This window comes from Canis lupus, chromosome 3 (genome assembly GCF_011100685.1).
Source record: "Canis lupus familiaris isolate Mischka breed German Shepherd chromosome 3, alternate assembly UU_Cfam_GSD_1.0, whole genome shotgun sequence".
In the NCBI taxonomy this organism is placed as follows: Eukaryota; Metazoa; Chordata; class Mammalia; order Carnivora; family Canidae; genus Canis; species Canis lupus.
The window spans coordinates 38,926,794-38,947,969 of record NC_049224.1 but is presented as its reverse complement, the minus strand read 5'-3'; the positions used below and the strand labels follow the sequence as shown (position 1 = coordinate 38,947,969).

Here is a 21,176-nt window from a genome sequence, read left to right as displayed (position 1 = left end):
GCGCCGCCGCTCGCGCCGCTCTGGCCCCGCCCACGGCCGCCGGGACGCGCTGCGCGCCGACCCACAATTCCCGCCGCGTTCGGCTTCCCGGCCCCCCGGCCTCCCCGCTGCCCCGCTTCCCAGCTGCCGCGGCTTGTGCTGCCCGTTACGGCTCCCGCCGCCGGGGACATGTTGCAGAAGCCGAGGAGCCGGGGCCGCCCTAGCTCCCAGGCGGACAGGGACAAGGACTGGGGCCGCGGCGCCGCCGAGGAGGCCCCGAGCACCTCCCGCGGGGCGGGCGGCTCCCAGGAGGCCCGGGGCGCGGCGTCGCAGAGCGCCCGCCGGGCCGGGGCCTCCCCCGAGGTGGGGCCCCGGTCCCAGCAGCAGCTGGAGCTGAAGGTGGCCGAGCTGGTGCAGTTCTTGCTGATTAAGGACCAGAAGAAGATCCCGATCAAGCGCACCGACATCCTGAAGCACGTCATTGGGGACTACAAGGACATCTTCCCCGACCTGCTGAGACTGGCTGCCGAGCGCCTCGAGTACGTCTTCGGGTACAGGCTGGTGGAGCTGGAACCCAAGAGCAATACTTACATCCTCATCAACACCCTGGAGCCGGTGGAGGAGGATGCCGAGGTGAGAGGCGACCAGGGCACGCCCACCACCGGCCTCCTCATGATTGTTTTGGGTCTCATCTTCATGAAGGGCAACACCATCAAGGAAACGGAGGTCTGGGACTTCCTGCGTCGCCTAGGGGTGTACCCCACAAAGAAGCACTTGGTTTTCGGGGACCCAAAGAAACTTATTACCGAAGAGTTTGTGCGGCAGCGTTACCTGGAGTACCGGCGGATACCCCACACCGATCCTGTAGACTATGAGTTCCAGTGGGGGCCCCGAACCAACCTGGAAACCAGCAAGATGAAAGTCCTTAAGTTTGTGGCCAAAGTCCATAATCAGGACCCCAAGGACTGGCCAGCACAGTACTGTGAGGCTTTGGCAGATGAGGAGGCCAGAGCCAGACCTGAGACAGGTGGCCCAGCCCCCTCCTCTTGAAGTTCCAGGCTTTCAGAGGGACCCCTGGAGAGGGTCCAAGGCTCTGGGCGAAGGGGTAGGGGTAGGGGTGGGAGGGAGCCTGTTTCTGTAACGCTTAAATGTGTGTGGCTTTAGGACGTGTTTGCAAAACGTCTGTTCTCTTTTAATGTTGTAAGTTATTTGGACCCACTTTTAAAAACAATCAGGAGAGGATTTTTGTTTTGATTTGTTTGACCTGTATGTTTTGGCATAAAGATTTTGGTAGCTTTATGCAGCTGATTGGAAGACTTTGTCCTATGATCTGGGACAGGTGTTTAAAAAAAGGAACACATCAGTAAATTGCTTTGGCGCCAAGAAAATAAAAGCGAGGTGGCTATTATTTGGTCTCCTAACTAACCCAGTTTGTAAGTTAAAATAAAAGCCTGTATAAATTAAAATAGAACTGTAATTGTCTACATCCTTTTTCACCTGAAGAAATATTTGTATATTTCCCATATATAAGTATTATGCATGATGTAAGCAACGTACATGTTGTATTTTCTCTGAATAGCACTTTTTTGGTACTCGTGATTATCACTCAGTTCTGTGGCTGACCATTTAGTTCTATTTAGTTTTTTGTCCCTCCCCCTTTTTTGCTGCTATAATTGTAATAAATATTGTATATCTCTGAAGCAGTTAAATATTGTGCATTTTTCCATCATGGTTCATGAGATATTAATTTCGTGACTCAGAACTAACATCTTAAAAATTTTTTTCCTTGCTACATATTATTAAGCCAAATGGTGTTTTGTAGAGATTGGTCCTTTATATGTGTGTGCATATTGGATAACGATCTAAAATAGAAAATACATTTCTCACTGGGTTCAAAAAAGTTGACAAAACTGTTTGTGATTAACCTTGCCTAATTGGGAATCAGACTACCTGGGTTCAGCTCCTGGCTTCACATAACTAGCTCTATGACTTTTAGGCAGGTTACTGTACTTGTATACAGATGTTTCCTCACCTGTAAAATATGCTGATGATGCTCATGCTATGTGTGATAATGTAGTAATTAGATATTGGAAGTATATATAAAGTTCTTGGTGCAGTGCCTGGTGTGGAGGACTTTAGTTGTTAACTTGTTCCTTAATTTTTTAAATTTGTTTTTTAATCTTGGTCTGGAGCAGTTAAATGTGTTTTTTCCAGGTTTTCTCATTATCTTCTAAATCACAGAGTAGGAGTTATTAGTTCAAAATTATGTCAGTATTCTAGCCTATTGTGTGGTGCCATGGAAAAACATAACTCATGGTATATAGTCAGTATAGCCCACATAAAGTAGAGCCGGACAGTGAGACATAAGATCTCCCCTGGGCTTGAGAGCTAACTATAGTGAAAGGGTGTGGGTTTTGAGGTTGTCTGACAAGTGGGACTTGAATTAGGGCTCATGCTATGTCAGCATGGTGATTTGGGGTAGATTTTAAATTCTCTCTGTCTCAATTTATCTGTAAAATGGAAAAAAACAGTAGCTATATCATAGTACGTTACATGGATTAAAGGAGTCCAAAGGAAAGATCTCCTAGTTTCTTCCCATTGGTTTCCTTCGATAGCCTCTGGCAAAATGCTGTTTATATTCAGGGACTCAACAAATAATTATTCAGCAGGTAAATAAGTGTAATTGTTTGCGAAGGTACTACAAATTAACCCTCAAATGAGCTTGAAATAAATACTTTAGCTTAAAAAAAATTGGTGGATTTGATCAACCCTGGACTAAATGCCATCTAGAAGAGTCTATGGTGCAGTGGAATGGAAGAATGTGATAGATTAGTGAGTTTTATTTCATTCTGTTGAAATGGAATTTGCATTTATTTCATCAATGGAATGTAATTGGTCCTTGAAGGTATTTCTTCTTGGCTTGAATTTTATTTCATTGTATAAATTACTTTGTCATTGAACATCCTGCTTACTGGTCCCTTACCTCACAGACTGCTTTTCCTTCTGGAGTGTTTTAACACTGGTGTCTTCCTCTGTATGGTGAAAACTATCATTACTCAGAACCCACTATCAGTTATGTCTGAGGCACATCTCTTCTCTCATGCTTTTCCATAGAGATGTTAATAACTTACCTATAATGAATTACCATTTTGTTTCAGATTTTATTCTTTATTTTTTTGAATTTTTATTTATTTCTTTTAAGCAATCTCTACACCCAACTTGGGCCAGCCAGCACTCACCACGCTGAGATCAAGAGTCACATGTTCCTCCTACCGAGCCAGCCAGGCGCCCTCGGATTTTATTTTATTTTATTTTATTTATTTATTTTTTAAAAATCTTTTATTTTTTTATTTTTTAAATTTTTATTTATTTATGATAGTCACAGAGAGAGAGAGAGAGAGAGAGAGAGGCAGAGACACAGGCAGAGGGAGAAGCAGGCTCCATGCACCGGGAGCCTGACGTGGGATTCGATCCCGGGTCTCCAGGATCGCGCCCTGGGCCAAAGGCAGGCGCCAAACCTCTGCGCCACCCAGGGATCCCGCCCTCGGATTTTAAAATGTAAAACATTACAGGCCAGATGAAGCCCTTAAGTCTTTTTACCCTTCTCAGAGGTGTTAAAGTTTGTGGATATCATTCCATTGTTGGGTTTAACACTTTTACTATATATATAGGTGAACAATGTATAGTAGTATTTTGTGAGCTTTTATGTTATGACTTATATAGGGGGTATTATACTGTACTGTTTTGCAACTTGCTCTTTTAACTCACCTTGTTTTTCACATTTACCCACAAAGATCTGATGTATTCATTGTAGTTGTTCTTTACTGTAGAAAAAAGTAACAGTTTATCCGTTTCCTGATGATTGGAGAGGTTCTTTCCAGTTTTTAGCTATTTGCCCACAGTGTATAGTGCTTCCTTAAGCACATGCTTGAGTTTCTCTAGCCAGAAATAACTAAGAGCAATCCAGGGGCCTGCCAGATTGCTCTTGAGCTTGTATTAAGTTACAATCCGCCAACATTTTAGAGTTCCTTTTTACTGACCCACCCTATCACCCCTTATGAAACTTCGGTTCTTCCAAATCACCACACTTCTACTGTGGGTATGCAGTGATAATTTATTGTAATATTAACTTGCTTGTCTTATTTACTAGTGTCGTTAAGTATTTTTTCTTCTGTTGTGTGGGTTTTTTTTTTTTTTTGCCTTATTTTGTGTTCTGCTTTTTCTATTTTTTATTTGTAAGATTTCCTTATATGTTCTGCATATTAATCCATTATCTATTATATCTAGTGCAAATAGCTTGTCACATTTCACTATTTGTTCCTTTTTTTTTTTTTTTTTGGTCCTACAGATGATTTAATTTTAATGTGTCAAAATCATTGCTGTTTTATTTTTAAAGGCTATGTTTTTTGTGTAGTGCTTTTAAAAAATCTCCATAATCCTAATAAGTGTTAAAAATTTTGACTTTCACATTTAATGCTTTTAATCTATTTTTGTATATGATATGAGGTATGGGTGTAATTTTCATGTTTGTCCTATATGGATTGCCTAGCACCAACTTTTCATGGTTTATCCATACTGATTTATAATATGTTCTCTAATATATCCAATATTAATAAATTTTGGCTAGGACTAAACTGATTTATTTGCTATCCCTTTGCCAATATCATGCTATTATAATTCTATAGCATCATAATGTAAGGGTTTTTTTCTCTTTTCCAATTCTTATACCTTTTATTTTAGTCTTGTCTTTTTTGCATTGGCTGGAACTGCAATACATTACTGAAAAGAAGTAGGATTTTTAAAAAACTTTTTAAAGGTTTATTTATTCATAAACATAGGGAGGTAGAAACATAAGCAGAGGGAGAAGCAGGCTCCCCGTAGGGAGCCCGATGCAGGACTCTATCCAAGGACCCGGGATCACACCCTGAGTTGAAGGCTGACACTCAACCACTGAGCCACCCAGGTGTCCCATGAAATGAAATGGTAACAGGTTTCAAGGATGTTCCTGATTCCTTGTTCCTGATTTTTAAAGAGAATCATTTGTAAAGTTCTGCACCAACTATGTTTGCTTTTAGTTGTTTTCCCCATAAATATGTTTACTTGTATTTTTAAATTTCCCCCCATTCCTAGCTTGCTTAGTAGTATTGACAAATTATGAGTAGCTTTTTAAATTTGTATCCTGCTCTTTATTAATCTAATGTGATTCAATTTTTATTTTTACTCTGTAAGTTCAGTATACTTTTTGATATAGTTTAGGGTAGTAACACTGATAGGTTTTTCTGATATCTAACAATCCTGGGACAAATTCTTCTTGTGAATGATACATTTTAAAACAATTTTTTTATTTGCTAAAAATTTATAAATTTTATGTCTTTAGTCATAAGGGGAATTAGCCTATAATTTTCCTATATTGCGGGAATCCCTGGGTGGCTCAGCAGTTTGGTGCCTGCCTTTGGCCCAGGATGTGATCCTGGAGTCTCAGGATCGAGTCCCACGTCGGGCTCCTGGCATGGAGCCTGCTTCTCCCTCCTCCTGTGTCCCTGCCTCTCTCTCTCTCTATGTCTATCAGAAAGAAAGAAAGAAATCTTTAAAAAAAAATTTTTTCCTATATTGCATTGCATTACTGGCTTTGAGATTGCACTTACTTATTTTATTTTATTTACTTATTTATTTTTTATTTAATACCTAAAAAAGTTGTAAGGAATTACAGTGCAAGGAATTTTATCCCTCCAAGCTATTTGAGTGCATTCGTTATGATGTTTCTTTAGTCTCCTTCAATCTGCAAACAGTTCCTTAGTCCTTGATTTTTATGATCTTGATGCCTGAGGAGGGATCCCTGGGTGGCGCAGCGGTTTGGCGCCTGCCTTTGGCCCAGGGCGCGATCCTGGAGACCCAGGATCGAATCCCACGTCGGGCTCCCGGTGCATGGAGCCTGCTTCTCCCTCTGCCTGTGTCTCTGCCTCTCTCTCTCTCTCTCTCTCTCTGTGTGACTATCATAAATAAAGAAAAAAAATTAAAAAAAAAAGATATGTTGATGCCTGAGGACTACAGGTGTTATTTTATAGAACCTCTGCAGTTGGGGTTTGTCTGCTATTGTTTCATGATCAGATTCAAGTTACGCATCTCTATCAGGAAGTGATGCGTCTTTTTGGATCCTATCAGTGGCACAAGATTTCAATTTCTCCTGTTGTTGAGACTTTGTAAATATTCTGCACCAAATTTTTAATTTATTCATTGTCTGTTTTTATCTCTGTAGACTGATGGGTTATAAACTTTTATTTTGATACTCAAATCATCTCTGATTTGGCCAGTGGAAACCTTTTAAAGCTGACTTGTAGGTCTTCAGCATGCCCCCGTTGTGAGCACTTCCTTACTTTCTGGATCTATTATCTACTGAAAACTCAGATTATATTGATAACGTCATTCCTATTCTAATACCAGTGTTCTTCTGGTTTTCCCCCCTCTATTTGTACCTATCTTCTCTCCGATAATGAGTAACTCAGATCCCATTATCCTTATACTGTGTATTTGATTAATCCCCCTATATATAACCAGTCTCCTGTTGTGACTGCCCCACCCTCCCACGTGGGGAGCCCTTTACTCCCTAGTGCTGAGCTGACATCCCACAGGAGCTGCCCTCTTGGGCTTACACCCACCTCAATGCTTGGGCTCCAGTTCCTTGGGCTCCTTGCCTTTCATTCCCCTCCCATGTGTATCTTGCTCTGTTCTACTTCATGCCTTTAGCACTGAATTGCCCAGGAAATAAAAAACATTGTTCCATTCTCATAAATGGTTGGGCTGCTTTTCTTTTGCCATATTAGAGAAGGATTGCATGTTTTTGAAGGTTTTGAAGAAACCCATCTGTAAGAGGCTCTAGGCCTGGAGTTTTTGGTGGGTAGATTTTGAACTACTGATTTTATTTCATTAATGGGATGTTCAGGTTTTCTCTTCAAATTACTTTTGGTCACTTTATTTTCTAGAAAATGTTTTCATCTATTTTCTGATATATTAACAAAGTTTTCTTAGTATTTTCCTTTGATTTAAAAATAGTTCTTTAGCATCTTCATTTATATCCGCTTTTGCAGTCTCAACATTATTTTTGCTTTCACTCTTTTTTTTTGGTTATACTCCAAGCGCCAGTTTTGGCCAGGAGTTTTGGTTATTCAGGGCTTCTTGAGTTTCATGCAAACTCTAGTGTTTTAAATATAATACGAATTCTTGGTTTATATCGGCATATAGCTTTACTTTGAGCATGTAAATAAAACCTTGTCATCCTGTTGCATAACTGTATAGAGAATTGTCACTGTTGGAAAGATCCTATTATGAGTACATGATGAGAAAAATAGGATTTTTCATTATTTCCTTCCCATTTATTTAACAGAACAAGTACTAAGTTGGCCATTTCAGAGCTCTGTTGTAGTTAGCCCAGCCTTGGGATACTCCAGAGTTTCTGAATATCAAATCCTGTTCTCTGGTTATAAATTGTCTAGCCCTAAGGGCAGATGAGGGAATACAGTGAGCTTCCATACACATTTGCAAATCTGTTTTATTTGTTTTGTTTTATATGGGAAGAAGAGATTTGAGAAGGTTTAAATGTTAGGCCATATGAAGAAAGAACATACAAGCCATATAGAATTAGTGTAATGACAGCTTGAAGACTGCAAAACATGCTGATTTCTAAAGATGAACTGGAAGGTAAACTTAAAGGAAAGAGCTGACCTTTTATGATAACAGAGCAACACAATCACTGTGTTTACTGGTGAGTCTTTTCATGGTAGTTATCTCGTTTTGTACCTTTTGTGAGCTTTCCTTTTTTTCTCACTGGGAAATAGCAGGCCTACACAAGTACCCTCTAAAACTTAAAAATGCCTTTTCCTTATTTGGCAATTTAGATTTTCATTTTAGGCACTTTTTTTTTAAGGTTTTATTTATTTATTCATGAGAGACACAGAGTGAGAGGCAGAGACATAGGCAGAGGGAGAAGCAGGCTCCCAGGAGGGAGCCTGATGCAGGGACTCAAGGGGACTCAATCCCAGGACCCTGGGATCATGCCCTGAGCTGGAGGCAGATGCTCAACCCCTGAGCCTACCCAGGTGCCCCTAGGCACTTTTTTTTTTTTTTTTTAAGGAAAGAATGAGTCATTGTTTCTTGCCCTTATATGAGAGATGTTATAGTTAAATGTTATCAGTTGTGTTTTGGCATTTGTGAAGGCAGCAAACATGGATTCGGAGGATCCAATTCCTATGAGAAATTACTGAGTTTATGACAACTCTAGCCATCATTTGTTGGATTTTTTTCCCCTTGTGTTGCCCTGCATTTACATCTAGCCCATTATATGCTCAGACCCCTTTTCCTATCTCCTTTACTAATATCCCAGTGTATTTTGTTTCATAAGATATGTTTTAAAGGACTAATTAGCTTTTATGGTTTAAAATTTTTTTCATTGTTAGACTAATAATCTGCCTAAATATTTAGATCCATGGTTAATAACTTATTTTTTTTTTGTCTTGGTCTCAGATGTTCAAAATAGTTTTTCCCTATTCTACGGCCAAAAAGTTAATGGACTCCAAATGGAATTTATTCTGCTACAGATTATCAGTAGCTCTGTAGTTACCAAAATGTGTGTTCATTGCTTGCTTGGGATTGAACTGAAAGTTTTGAAAATCTAAGTAGAAGAGTTTTCTATGGACTAAAACCATATCTTGATGTCCATGTCCACAAATTAATTTGGTTTTGTAGTAACACTTGAAATTGAGTCTAGGAGAGCCATTGCAGCAGTACTGATCTCTGACGATGTAAAGACAAAGGACCTTTCCCAGGTCAAAATCATTCCCTAAAATATACCAGACTGTGGATAGTCAGATTAGAGTCTGGGTGATTTTATTGGACCTTGACCAGAGAGGGGAGTCTGCATCTATCTGTTTTGGCATCCACACCACTTTTTACAGCATCTGGCTCCTGATAGAGGCTCAAAATATGCTGAAGGAGTTAATGAATGGTCCATTAATCCCTTCTTGCATAGTCATATTAATAAGAGCTGACATTTAGTCATCTTGCCCTCTGCTTGGCATATATGCAATAAGTGTTTGATGAACTGTCAAGCTGATCTTCAGTGACATTGTTTCCTCCCTGCCTTGCTTCTTGCAGATACTCATTTCCATTTTGATCATTGTGCAGCTGCTGCCTATGGATTTCTCCCTACAACCTTGTATTCATTCAGTAAACATTTCTCAACACCTGCTGTGAACTAGTAGCTGAGAATGCAGCTGTGGGCAAGATACACATGATCTCTGCTTCTATAGTAGAGAATCCAGCCTCATCTACAGGGGTCGATGAAGGCTTCTCAGAAGAGGTCAATATCAGATAATGGCTTAGAGAAGAGTAAGAATCAGGCAAAGCAGCATGCAGTTTTGGGAAAAGAAAATAACGTGAACAGAAACTTGAAGATTTTCAGGAATTAAGAGATACTATGGCTAGATGGTAGAGGGTGTGGCAGGAAAAGCTGGGGACAGGCTGAGGAAATAGGAAAAGGCCAGGTCAGCCATTTACAAGGTGTATTGGGTCTTGGAAATCCAAGCCAAGGAGTTTTATTAAGGCAGAGAGATACTACTGAAGGATTTTGAGCACAGGAGTGACATCATTCATTCATTCATTCATTCACTCATTCAACAGATATAGATCAAATGCTTGGCTATGGTCTTGAGGTCATCAGTGAATAAAACAGAGGACTCTGCTTTTGATAATCCATTCGTATTTTAATAAGATAATTCTGGTTCCAGAGTCCAGGGATTCAAGACCAGAGGCAAGAAGAACAAAGAAAAGCCACCATGGAGAAGATGATGATCATTGAAATTATAGCACTAGTGGAGATGGCAAGATTTCTTATGTAGAATTAATAGGACTTGCTGATTTATTGGGTGCAGTCAAAATAAGGAAGGGTGAGTGAAAGACATCTCACACCTATAATGTGGGAAATTAAGGAGACTGGTGATGCCGATAGTTGGGCAACATTTCAGGAGGATTTTCCTGATTTTGATTTTCTGTGCTAAGTGATTATGAGAAAGCTCTGGTATATCCAGGTGGAAATGTTGAGCAGACAGTTGTTCATATAATGGTAGGATAGGGCTGGGAGAAAGACAAAAATAAGAGTCATCAACATAAATGGAGCCATACTTCATGTTCTTAGATTAGATAACACAGAGGGAATTTACAGTATAAGAGCAGTATATGGATGTTGTGGTTATTAGGGATGTTCACAAATCATCCAGTTCTTTCTTTTCAGAGCATATGGTAGGACTGTACTTCCCCATCCTTTGGATGTAGAGCGTGGTCATGTGGCTTCTTTGGCCAATGAAATGTGAACAGCTATTGCATGTGACATCTCCAGGCAGGAACTTTAAGTTCCATGGCTGAAATGATTGTAGGAGCATCGCTAAAGTAAAGCCTTCACTGGCTTGATTGGCTAAGTGAACCTGGGGCAAAAACCACTTGACCTGTTTCCTATATAACAAAAATTTAAAAATACACTTCCATTGTGTTAGGCCACTGAGATTTTAGAGTTATTTTTAACCTATCCTATCCTGATTGGTCCAGAAATTGATCCAGAAATCTTACCCTGATTCAGAGGAGGTTGGAAAGATGACCATACATGTTGTATAATGGAAAACTATTTGGTAAAAGCGACTTTTGTGATAACTTGAAGAAGCAGATTATACACCTAATGAACCTGTAATTCTAAAGTTAGAAAACAGCAGTAGTAGCATGAATGTTGGTGCCTGTGGCTGCATCTAGCAAAATTTTTAAGAAAGAGACGAAATTGGAAGACACTTGGCTGGTATATGTTCAGGGATGAATAGAATACAGAGAATCCAGAAGTGTATGGATATGCAAGTGCTTCTGAATCACCAACCAATGAAAAATAAAACTGAGCTACAAAAGCAAATTAAACCACATTCTTGGGGCAAAAATCAAATCTATGGTATAGTTGTCACTCCCATTGTCAATACACATGAATGTATTAAAGCGGTTTAGGCTTAACTAGGAGTTGGATGTCTCATATTTTTTAAAGGACAAGATGAGAGAAAGAGTTTAAATGTAGTCTGTCCATCAAATACATGAAGACCGAAAGTACACAATCAAGTAGAGAGAGAAAGAGGAACATGATAGGATATATATAGCAAATCTAAGATGTATACCTAGAAAACAAGTATAGATGTGGCTATTGGCATATGCCCCCCCCCCAAAAAAAAATCAAATTGTTTTTAAAGATCTGACCTGTTAAAAAAGCCCTGGCGTGAGCATGCAAAGACTGTGACTATCTGAGGTTTAAAACAACCTTAGGTCCCCACCTTTTGTGAATCAATGCCTATAGTATATGTGCCCTAGAAGGATAACGGGAAAGGTAGAACACCAGAATAGAGTCAAGGTGTATGGTCTCAAAATAAATGTCATGACCTTGTTTACATAAAAAAATTAAAATCTTATTTTTTCACTATGACCAAGTGGGATTTATTCCCGAAATGCAAGGTGATTAAATACATGAAAATCAGTGTAATATGCCACATTGACAGAATTAATTTTTTTAAAAAGATTGATCATCTTAGTTGATGTAGAAAAAGGATTTGAAAAAATTCCCTTTTGTGGTAAAAGCACTCAACAAGCAAGAAACAGAAGATTTCCTTCACATAGTAAAGGCACTATATAAAAAAACCCACAGGTGACCTAACACTTAATGATGAGACACTGAAAGCTTTTCCTCTAAGATGAGTAACAAGACAAGGATGCCCACATTCACCACTACTGTTGAACGTAGTATTGAAAATCCAGTTAGGCAAGAAAATGAAATAAAATATATCCACACTGGGAAGGAAGAAGTAAAATCATCTCTGCTACAGATGACATGATTTTACAGGTAGATCTCTAAAGGTTCCATTAAAAGAACTCTTGGAATTAATAAATGAATTCAGCACAGTTGCAAGATATAAAATCAAAGTACAACAATCAGTTGCATTTTTATAGACTAGCAATGAACAATCTGAAAAAGGAGTTAGGAAATAATTTCATTTGCAATAACATGGTAAGAATTAAATACTTAACCAAATAGGTGAAAGACACTGAAAATGATCAAATATTGCTGAAAGAAATTAAAGAATGCATAAATGCATGGAAAGACATTCCATGCTCATGGATTAGAAGACTTAATATTTTAATAGGCTGAAAGGCGCCAAAGGTGACCTGCAGATCCATGCAATCCCTATCAACATCCCAACATTTGTCTTCAGAAAGAGAAAAACCAATCCTAATATTCATATGAGATTTTAAGCAACCCCCCAATGACCAAAGCATCCTCAAAAAAGAACGAAGTTGGAGGACTCACACTTCTGATTTCAAAACTTTTTGTAAAACAGTACTCAAAACTGCATGCTACTGGTGTTAATGACAGACATATAGGCCAATGGAATAGAATAGAGAGCCACGAAATAAACCCTCACAAATACAGTCAAATGATTTTTGGCAAGGGTGCCAAGATCGTTCAATGGGAAAAAGACAATCTTCAACAAATGGTGTTGGAAAACTGTATTTCTACATGCAGAGAATGAAGTTGGATTCTTACCTTATACCATATGCAAAAAAATAATTCACAATGGATCAAAGACCTAGTTTTTTCTTTTGCTGCCTGCCATATCTAAGAAATCATTGCCAAATCCAATGCCATAAAGCTTTCTATGTTTTCTTCTAAGAGTTTTATACTTTTAGTGCTTAGCCTTAAAACAGAAGGAAATCCTGACATATAGTACAATATGGATGAATCTTGAACATGTTATGCTAAGTAAAAAAAGATACAAAAGGACAAATTCTGTATGGTTTCACTTATATGAAATCCCAAGAGTGGTCAAATTCATAAAGAAAGACTGTAGACTACTGGTTTCCAGGATTTGAAGGGAACAGTGAGTGAGGAGTTAGTGTTTAATGAGCATGGAGTTTCAGTCTGTGAAGATGAAAAAGTTCTAGAGACGGACGGTGATGGTGGCTGAATGACAATGTGAATGTACTTAATGCCACTGAACTGTACACACAAAAACCATTAAAGTGGTCCGTTCCATGTTATGTACAATCACAATAAATACATAATTTAAAACATGGTAAATTTTTTGTTTTGTATTTTACCACATTATTTTCAAGAGTAAACATGAAAAAAAATCTTATCCCTTTTGTTCCTCAACTTTCTAGCGTTCCTCAACTTTCTATATTGTTGAATACCACCTGTGTCTCACAATAGTCTCTTTTCTTGGCTTCTGTGTAGATTGCTGTCCCAATGTTTTTAACAATTATTTCTGAGCACCATTTTGAAACTTTGTGGACTAGTTCATTTCTATATTATTTGATTGATAATATGGTACTGTTGTGACATCTAATGTAGAAAATTAATGCTCACCTCTGTGCACCTCTTACACAGGATGCTGTAAAAATCTACAGCTACTAGAATCATTACTAAAATATTACTAACATGAACTTGAAATATTTCCTAAATTAACAAAATATCCTCTTTTGTTTTCTACCCTGTGTGTGTATTTTAAAGGAAAAAGAAATTTTGCTATATTTGGTGGAGATACATTTATGGGTAATAAATGATAATACTGATTTTTTTCCTATACTTAATTTAGCCAAAACATTTTAGGTATTTTTTTCAAAACATTTTAGGTATTAATAAAAATTAAGACCTTCTTACTTTTAATACATTGCTGGTAGGAATGAAAAAAAATGATATTACTTCTATGTTAGGGAATTTGGCAGTGTCTAGCAAAATTAAATATTTATCTTTTGATCCAACAATCCTCTTCCTAAGCATATATACCAAAGTCATATTGGCAATCATTTAAAAAGATGTATGGAGGGGTGCCTGGGTGGCGTAGACTGTTAAGCGACCAACTCTTCGTTTCTGCTCAGGTCCTGACCTCAGGGTTGTGAGGTGAAGCCTTGCATTGGGCTCACTGCTCAGTATGGAGTTCGCTTACTCTCTCTCCCTCCGCTCCTCCCTCCTGCTCTCTCTCTGAAATAAATAAGTAAATCTTAAAAAATAAAAAATGAATATGGCTGTTTGTTGCAACATTATTTACCGTAAAATACAAAAGACCAAAACAACCCAAATATCCATCAATAGGAACCTGGTTGAATAAACTATGGTACATTTGAGCAATGAAGTACTATATAGCTAAAAAAGGAATATTTCTGTGTACTCTTATTAAGTGCTTTCCACGATATTTGGTCAAATAAAAGTGGATGGGGAAAATATGTATAGTATGCTAATATTTATTTGTCTTTACTAAAAACCAAATAATGGAAGGATAAGATTTAAAAATAAATGGCTACCTATAGGAGAAGCAAGGGAACAAAATGGAGATTAGAATAAAAACTAGACTTGTTTGAAACTTATGTATTTGACTTCAGAATCCTTTTATACAGTTCCAAACAAAACTAAATTCAAAAAAACTAACAATAAAAAAAATGAATCTGTGTTCTCAGTCAGTAGCATAAGCACACATCAAGGAACTCTAGTGACTCTAAAACACCATAATTTGACTACTTTTTCTTGGTAGAATGTACTCTAAGGATAGAAAGAAATATACAAATCTTGAAATGTGGGACGCCTGGGTGGCTCAGCAGTTAAGAGTCTGCCTTCAGCTCAGGTCGTGATCCTGGAGTCCTGGAATCAAGTTCCAGATCAGGCTCCCTGCCTGGAGCCTGCTTCTCTCTCTGCCTATGTCTCTGCCTCTCTCTGTATGTGTCTCTCATGAATAAATAAATAAAATATTTTTTAAAAAAATTTTAAACTTTTCAATAATCATGTTTTTAGTGCTAGTATTAGTATTGTTATTTTGGGACTGTTGTGTGGGTATCATGAGATTGAATCGGATGGATAATTGCAATGAGAAATAAGATTTTTGGCATGGTTGGAAGGAAATAGAGATATAAGTTTGATGTGATTAAGTAAAAACTCCGTGGTTCTAAATTTGAATCAAAAACATCAGTATGATGTTATGATATGTTGTATCTAACAACTGAAAAAAATTAAAAACAATGATCAAGATTCAGAACAACCAATTGTACTATATGGAGCTCCTTTGTATCCTTGTAAACTTATTTTAAAAAATTGAGACAATTAAAGAAATGTGAACTCTGAACATTTGATGTTAATGAATGATTTTTCTAGAGGTGATGACATTAATTTGGTTATATTTTCAAAAAGTCTTATTTTAGAAATATACACTGAAAGGATGAAATTATATCATGTCTGATATTTACTACAAAATAATCTAGAGTTAGTGGTTGAGTCTGGATGATAGGTACATGGGGGGGCATCATTAAGCTATCTTCTCTGGTTTTGCATAGGTATGAAATTTTCCATAAAAAAATTAAATTTAAAGGCCTCCTAATAAACTTCTTTCTGTTGGTTTTCTTTACTAAATTCTAAAGTGTTATTTTTTAGACGATATAAAAGTATTATGAGACTGTCTCGTGTAGAGTATTTTCAAGTTTAGCCTTTAAAAAATTTTACAGTGTAAATCAAACTTTGAGAAATAATACAATCCTTTAAAAAATGCAACTATTACTCATGTAATTATTTGATCAGCTTAAAACTTTTTTGAAGCCAAATCACTTTTCCTTCAAACTTCTCCAAGTGAATAATAAATTTTTGTTTGGTTTGTTTCCAGATAACCTTTTTCATGCTGCTCTCTGCAGTGTGTGTAATGCTGAATTTGGCTGGTTCAATTCTCTCCTGTCAGAATGCTCAGCTAGTCAACTCCCTAGAAGGCTGTCAGTTGGTGAGTAATGAAATGCAAACCTTTTAGAAAAGGTCATAGGCTTTGATTTTGCCTGAAAGTAATTTCAAAAATAAATTTGATTATATCCTTGGATTTAGTCTGATGTCTTATAATTGCATAATGAATTTTTTGTAAGTCAAATGATTATGGACTTTAATGACATCTACAAAATACCTTCACAGCAACATTGAAAAACCGGGAGCTTATGGCCTAGCCAAACTGACATAAAAAATCCATCCTGCCTTCCTTTTAGATTGATACATCTTTGACCGACTCCATTATCAACTGGAAGGAATTTAAGTTGATTCATTTCTAAAAATTATTTCAAACTAAACCTTGTCCTACTTGTAAGTCAGTTGCTAATAGTGTATTTCTAAGGATCACAGTATAGTACTGTTTGAGAGCAAATGTTTTTAGTAATGATTATATTTTGGCATTTGTTGCATTGATTTTTCTCTGCACTGAATTTTTAAAAATAAATTTTGTAAGTCAGTTTTAAGTGCCATATACATATAAGTTTGATAATGGGTACATTGAAATAATTTAGTTCACATTTTGTTTTGTTTTCAAACAGTAGATTATCTTTTAGATCTAGGAAAATGGTAGACAGTGTGCTATGTACATAGTATGAGATCAGTACGTAGTTTGCCAGATAGAAGCTTCATTCCATATAGTGACTTAGCTCCCAAGATGGTAACATGTGCTTCCGGGTGGGACAGTCAAGTTCAGTAAGGGTTAGTTTAACTCCGGAATATGACCACAGCTGCCAGAGGTGGACACTTGCATTTCCTGATTTATCCTGGAGACGCAGGGCTACCTTTTAGAACTATTCTCCTCCACAGCTGCCTGTGCATTTGCTGGGCCTGCAGCTGTGATTTCTGAGAGGTCAGGGGCCATCCTGAATTATCTGCTGCTTTTCTTGTAGCAGAGCCATGCTTCCTTTTATTGTGGCCATGCTGTCTGAGTTCAAAGGAGCAGCTGTTGGGAAGCCTGCTGCTCTCTACAGTTTTTATCCATCAAAGCTAGAAGGATGAGTGTAAGTTGGCACAGTTTCAATGCAGAAGCACCTAACTGAGCTCCAAAAAACTCATTGTGAGAACTCTGTCTTGTTATTTTCTGTTCAGTGTGGCCTAGACCACACTGATCAGATTTTATCCCGATGTGATATATTGAGTATCCTTGGTATGGTGCAGTATTGCTCATGACTTCTAATAATTGATAAAACCTGGAGCCCCACCACCATCAGAAAGTAGTTTATACTTTCATAGTTCATACTTTATACAGAAAGTAATTCATACTTTTATATACCAAGGTGGTATAGCGCCACCTTACCAACTTGTCTCCATAGCTAGGGTCAGCCCCTTTATTCCTAAATACTAGGTCCTGTGAATATAATAACATCTGGCAACTGACAAGGAGCTGGCCATTTTTTCCTCTGATCCCCATTTTTTAATGCAAGGCCTTGTGTGTGGGACACAGTGTTTAGGGTGATGAGAAGTGACAGTGCACAGTGGTCTAGACCAAACAGAAGGCCCACATTGTACCCTGCCTAGAAAGACTGATCCCTCTAGGTCTTATCTCAGACCCTCTTTTCCTATGTCACAGCAGCATGAAAAGATAAAGCAGGTAGATTCAATTTCCTTTATTCCTTTCTGCCTTCAGGAAACCCCTAATTAAATTAAAGGAACATCATGTACACAAGTGCACTTTCACATACATCTTGCTTATATAGTACCATGGAATCATCAACATTTTTCTGACTTTAAACCTTAATCCTAAACTTAATCCCACTCTCTTTCCAGATACTTTTTTAAAAAGATTTTGTTTATTTATTGATTTGAGAGAGGGGAATGGAAAGGGAGAGAGAATCTGAAGCAGACTCCATGCTGAACCCAGAGCCCGGCACAGGACTTGATTTCACAACCGGGAGATCATGACCTGAGCTGAAACCAAGAATTGGATGCTTAACCTGCTGTGCCACCCAGGTGCTCCTCCATTCCAGACTTTAATCAACTTTTCAAAAATATTCTTAGAAGTTAGCCTCCAGATGAGTTTTAAATTTTTTGGGTCAAGGCTCAAAAGGAATAGATTTGAGAGTTGAACTGGAATCACATTAAAATTATAGATTGACTTGGAAGAGAATTCATGTGTTAACAATACCGTGTTTTCCCATTCAGGAGCATTGTTTGTGTTTTCGTTTCTCCAAATTGTTTTTATAAATCCTTCAGTGCAGTTCTTATTTTCCTTTAGGACACCTAGTGCATTTCTGTATCTATATGTGTGTTTGTCCTTTTCCTATGGATTATTAAAAATTAACTCATTTAATCTGCATATGTATGTATATATACTATATATATATATATTCCAAATCCTCATCCCCTTCTAGAAAGTTTTTGGTAGTCAGACATTTTGTATGCTTATTTTATGTATTATCATTTTTACACTCATGGGGAGTCTATTCTAAACATCATTATTCACATTGCTTTTGTCAGCCAGCCGTGTAGCTTGGCGACATTTGTATAACAGCATTTGGAGATCTGCCCAGCTGTTAAATAGAGAGCAGCAGAGAATTCCACTGGATGGATGGATGCAGGATAATTTATTTAACTGCCACTTAATGAAGGACAGGTTAGGGATGTTTCTAGTGTTCTGCTAAAACAAACATGGCAGAGAAGATTACCCTTTGTGCACATTCATTACTCCACAAATAGAGTGGCTGTGCTGCTGCTGTGGGAACTGACCTAAGTGTAAGAGGTACAGTGGCCAACCAGAGTAGAATGTGCGAGCAGATCTTGAGAAAAAATTACTAAGCGTGTCCTTTCAGTCAAAGCTTAAGAGTGCACTTTAAATTTAGAATTTTATTCCTGTATTATCCTCCAAAGATGGGACACCAGACTCTTGCCAACAGTACATGACTGTGGCCGTTTTCCCAGATGCATGCAAACTTCTGTGTATCATCAGAATGTTTTTTGGTCCTTACCAGTCTGACAAAAGTGGAAGATCTTAATGTGGAATTTGCATTTCTTTAATTAAAAGTAGGGCAGCCGGGGAGGCTCAGCAGTTTAGCGCCACCTTCAGCCCAGGCTGTGATCCTGGAGACCCGGGATCGAGTCCAAGTCGGGCTCCCTGCATGGAGCCTGCTTCTCCCTCTGCCTGTGTCTCTGCCCTTCTCTCTCTTTCTCTGTCTCTCTCTGTCTCTCATAAATAAATGAAATCTTTAAAAAAAATAATTAAAAGTAAAGTTGAGCATCTTGTATGTTTATTTAGATGTGATTTCTTTATTTGCTAACTGCCAGTTTATTTGTGTTGCCTATTTTTCTGTGAGGATGTTGCTATTCACAATTGATTTGTAAATGCACTTCGTATATTAAGGAAACGGCCCATTGTTATATGCGTTTTTGTTATATATGTTTTTTTTGTTATATATGTTTTTTCATAGTTTGTTATTCTTTTTTTTTTTTACTTTTTTTGGTATTCTTTCTTATGTGGTAATTTCACATACTCAAATTGATTTTATTCGTTTATATATTTCTACCCTTATGATTTCTGGCTTATATGTTTTGTCTAGAAAAGCATTTCCCTATCCAAAATTATAAAAGTTTTCCTGTTTCCTTCCCAGAATCTTAGGGTTTCACTTTTTAATATTTATATATTTCATAGATCTTGCGTGTAGTTTGCTATAAGTATCATTATGTTTTTATAGTTTTAATAAATACACATGTGGACTTTCCGTATTTCTTTTAAAGTTTAGTGTTATAAATTTTAAATAACTTGCTGCTCTGGTGGGTGCATTTTTAAAAATTATTTTTTTTTCTAAAGATTTTATTTATTTATTCACAAAAGACACAGAGAGAGGGAGATAGAGACATAGAAGGAGAAGTGGGCTCCACGCAGGAAGCCTGATGCGGGACTCGATCACGCCCTGAGCCAAAGGCAGACAGACACTCAACCGCTGAGCCACCCAGGTGTCCCTAAAAACTATTATTTTTTTATTGCAAGACGCCCCTAATGGCAGATAAGATTTTTAGTGATTTTTTATTATTTATATTTAATAGTATGTGCCATTGAATGTACAATTGAGTCTTTGATCCATAGTCTGTCAGAGAAATTAATTATAATATTGTCTCTGCTTTCCAGTGTTTGTGTTTGTTTTGTTATGCCATGTAGTTATTTTGTCTAAAATTATCAAAATAACATTAGATATTAATGACATTTTGTTGTCTACATTTTGTTCCTGAGTATAATGATTTACTGTCAAACATGATGCTGAACGATAGTTTCAGATAGCCATTTTATAACGTGAGGGTGATAATTTTCCATTCATATTTTACTAACAGTCTTTAAAAATCAAATGGAGGTTGAATTTTATCAAGTTTTCTTTGGACATCTGTTAAAATTATATATTTTTTATTTTGATCCATTGGTATGACAGGTTATACTCATAGATTCTCCAAATTAAGCAACATAGAGCATAATTGGAATGAAATCCCCATAGTCTTTAAAAATATTATTGGATTCTGTCAGTTTACTTTATGTATTATATTTCACTTTCATTCGTGATTTTTGTTTTATATTTTTCATTCAATTCATGCAGTTAATTTATAGTTTTTGGTTTTCTCCTGCCCTTCCATACTTTGTTTCATGATTGTAGTAATTTCATAAAAATTAGTTGAATAAATGAAACCTGGGGAATTTACTGTTCCTTGATGGATATTGACACTCAAGTATATATTTCTCTGGGTCCAACACTATTTTATAAAACAGTTATTTGGCATCATTTTCTACTCCAGCTTTTTTCTATTTCTTTCCAAACTTTTTTTTTTTAAGAGTTTTATTTATTTCTTCATGAGAGACACACAGAGAGAGGCAGAGACATAGGCAGAGGGAGAAGCAGACTCCCTGCAGGGAGCCTGATGTGGGACTCAATCCCAGGACTTTGGGATCACTCCCTGAACCAAAGGCAGACGCTCAACCACTGAGCCACCCAGTTGCCTCTATTTCTAAGCTTTTGACAATGTCTGTATTATTAACATGTATTGATCTTTCCACATTTATTAATAGAAAGTAATACATTGAATTGTCTTAAAAGTGTCTTTGGTCAATATCTATGTTCTTACTCCTTTTATTTGTATTCATACTGCTTTATATTTTCTATTTCTCTTCCTTTCTTGTTATATTTTTCCAGAAATATATCTATTTTGTTTATTTGAAATGTATCCATTGAAAAATTAAAAACTACAGAAGTATAAGAAAACCCCTTATTATCTCAGGTGGCATGCACCCTTATGGAAATTTCTATATGTAAAACTGAGAAATAGCCTCATATCTAGTCTGTGTTTTTGATTCCTGCATTAGATTCTATGGATGCAACTT

At 37.3% G+C, this 21,176-nt stretch overlaps 1 protein-coding gene across 5 annotated transcripts in view; it reads left to right on the top strand.

Moving 5' to 3' along the window:
• Positions 1-21,176, top strand: part of FAM189A1 (family with sequence similarity 189 member A1) — a 452,536-nt gene that overhangs the window by 306,721 nt on the left and 124,639 nt on the right. For 3 of the 5 annotated variants that reach the window (XM_038532624.1, XM_038532623.1, XM_038532625.1), the window contains exon 3: positions 15,693-15,803. In XM_038532624.1, the coding sequence (XP_038388552.1) occupies positions 15,693-15,803 (111 nt within the window). Of the gene's footprint in view, positions 1-24; positions 613-15,692; positions 15,804-21,176 lie in introns of those variants that run through there. The other 2 variants (XM_038532622.1, XM_038532621.1) reach the window with 1 other exon arrangement.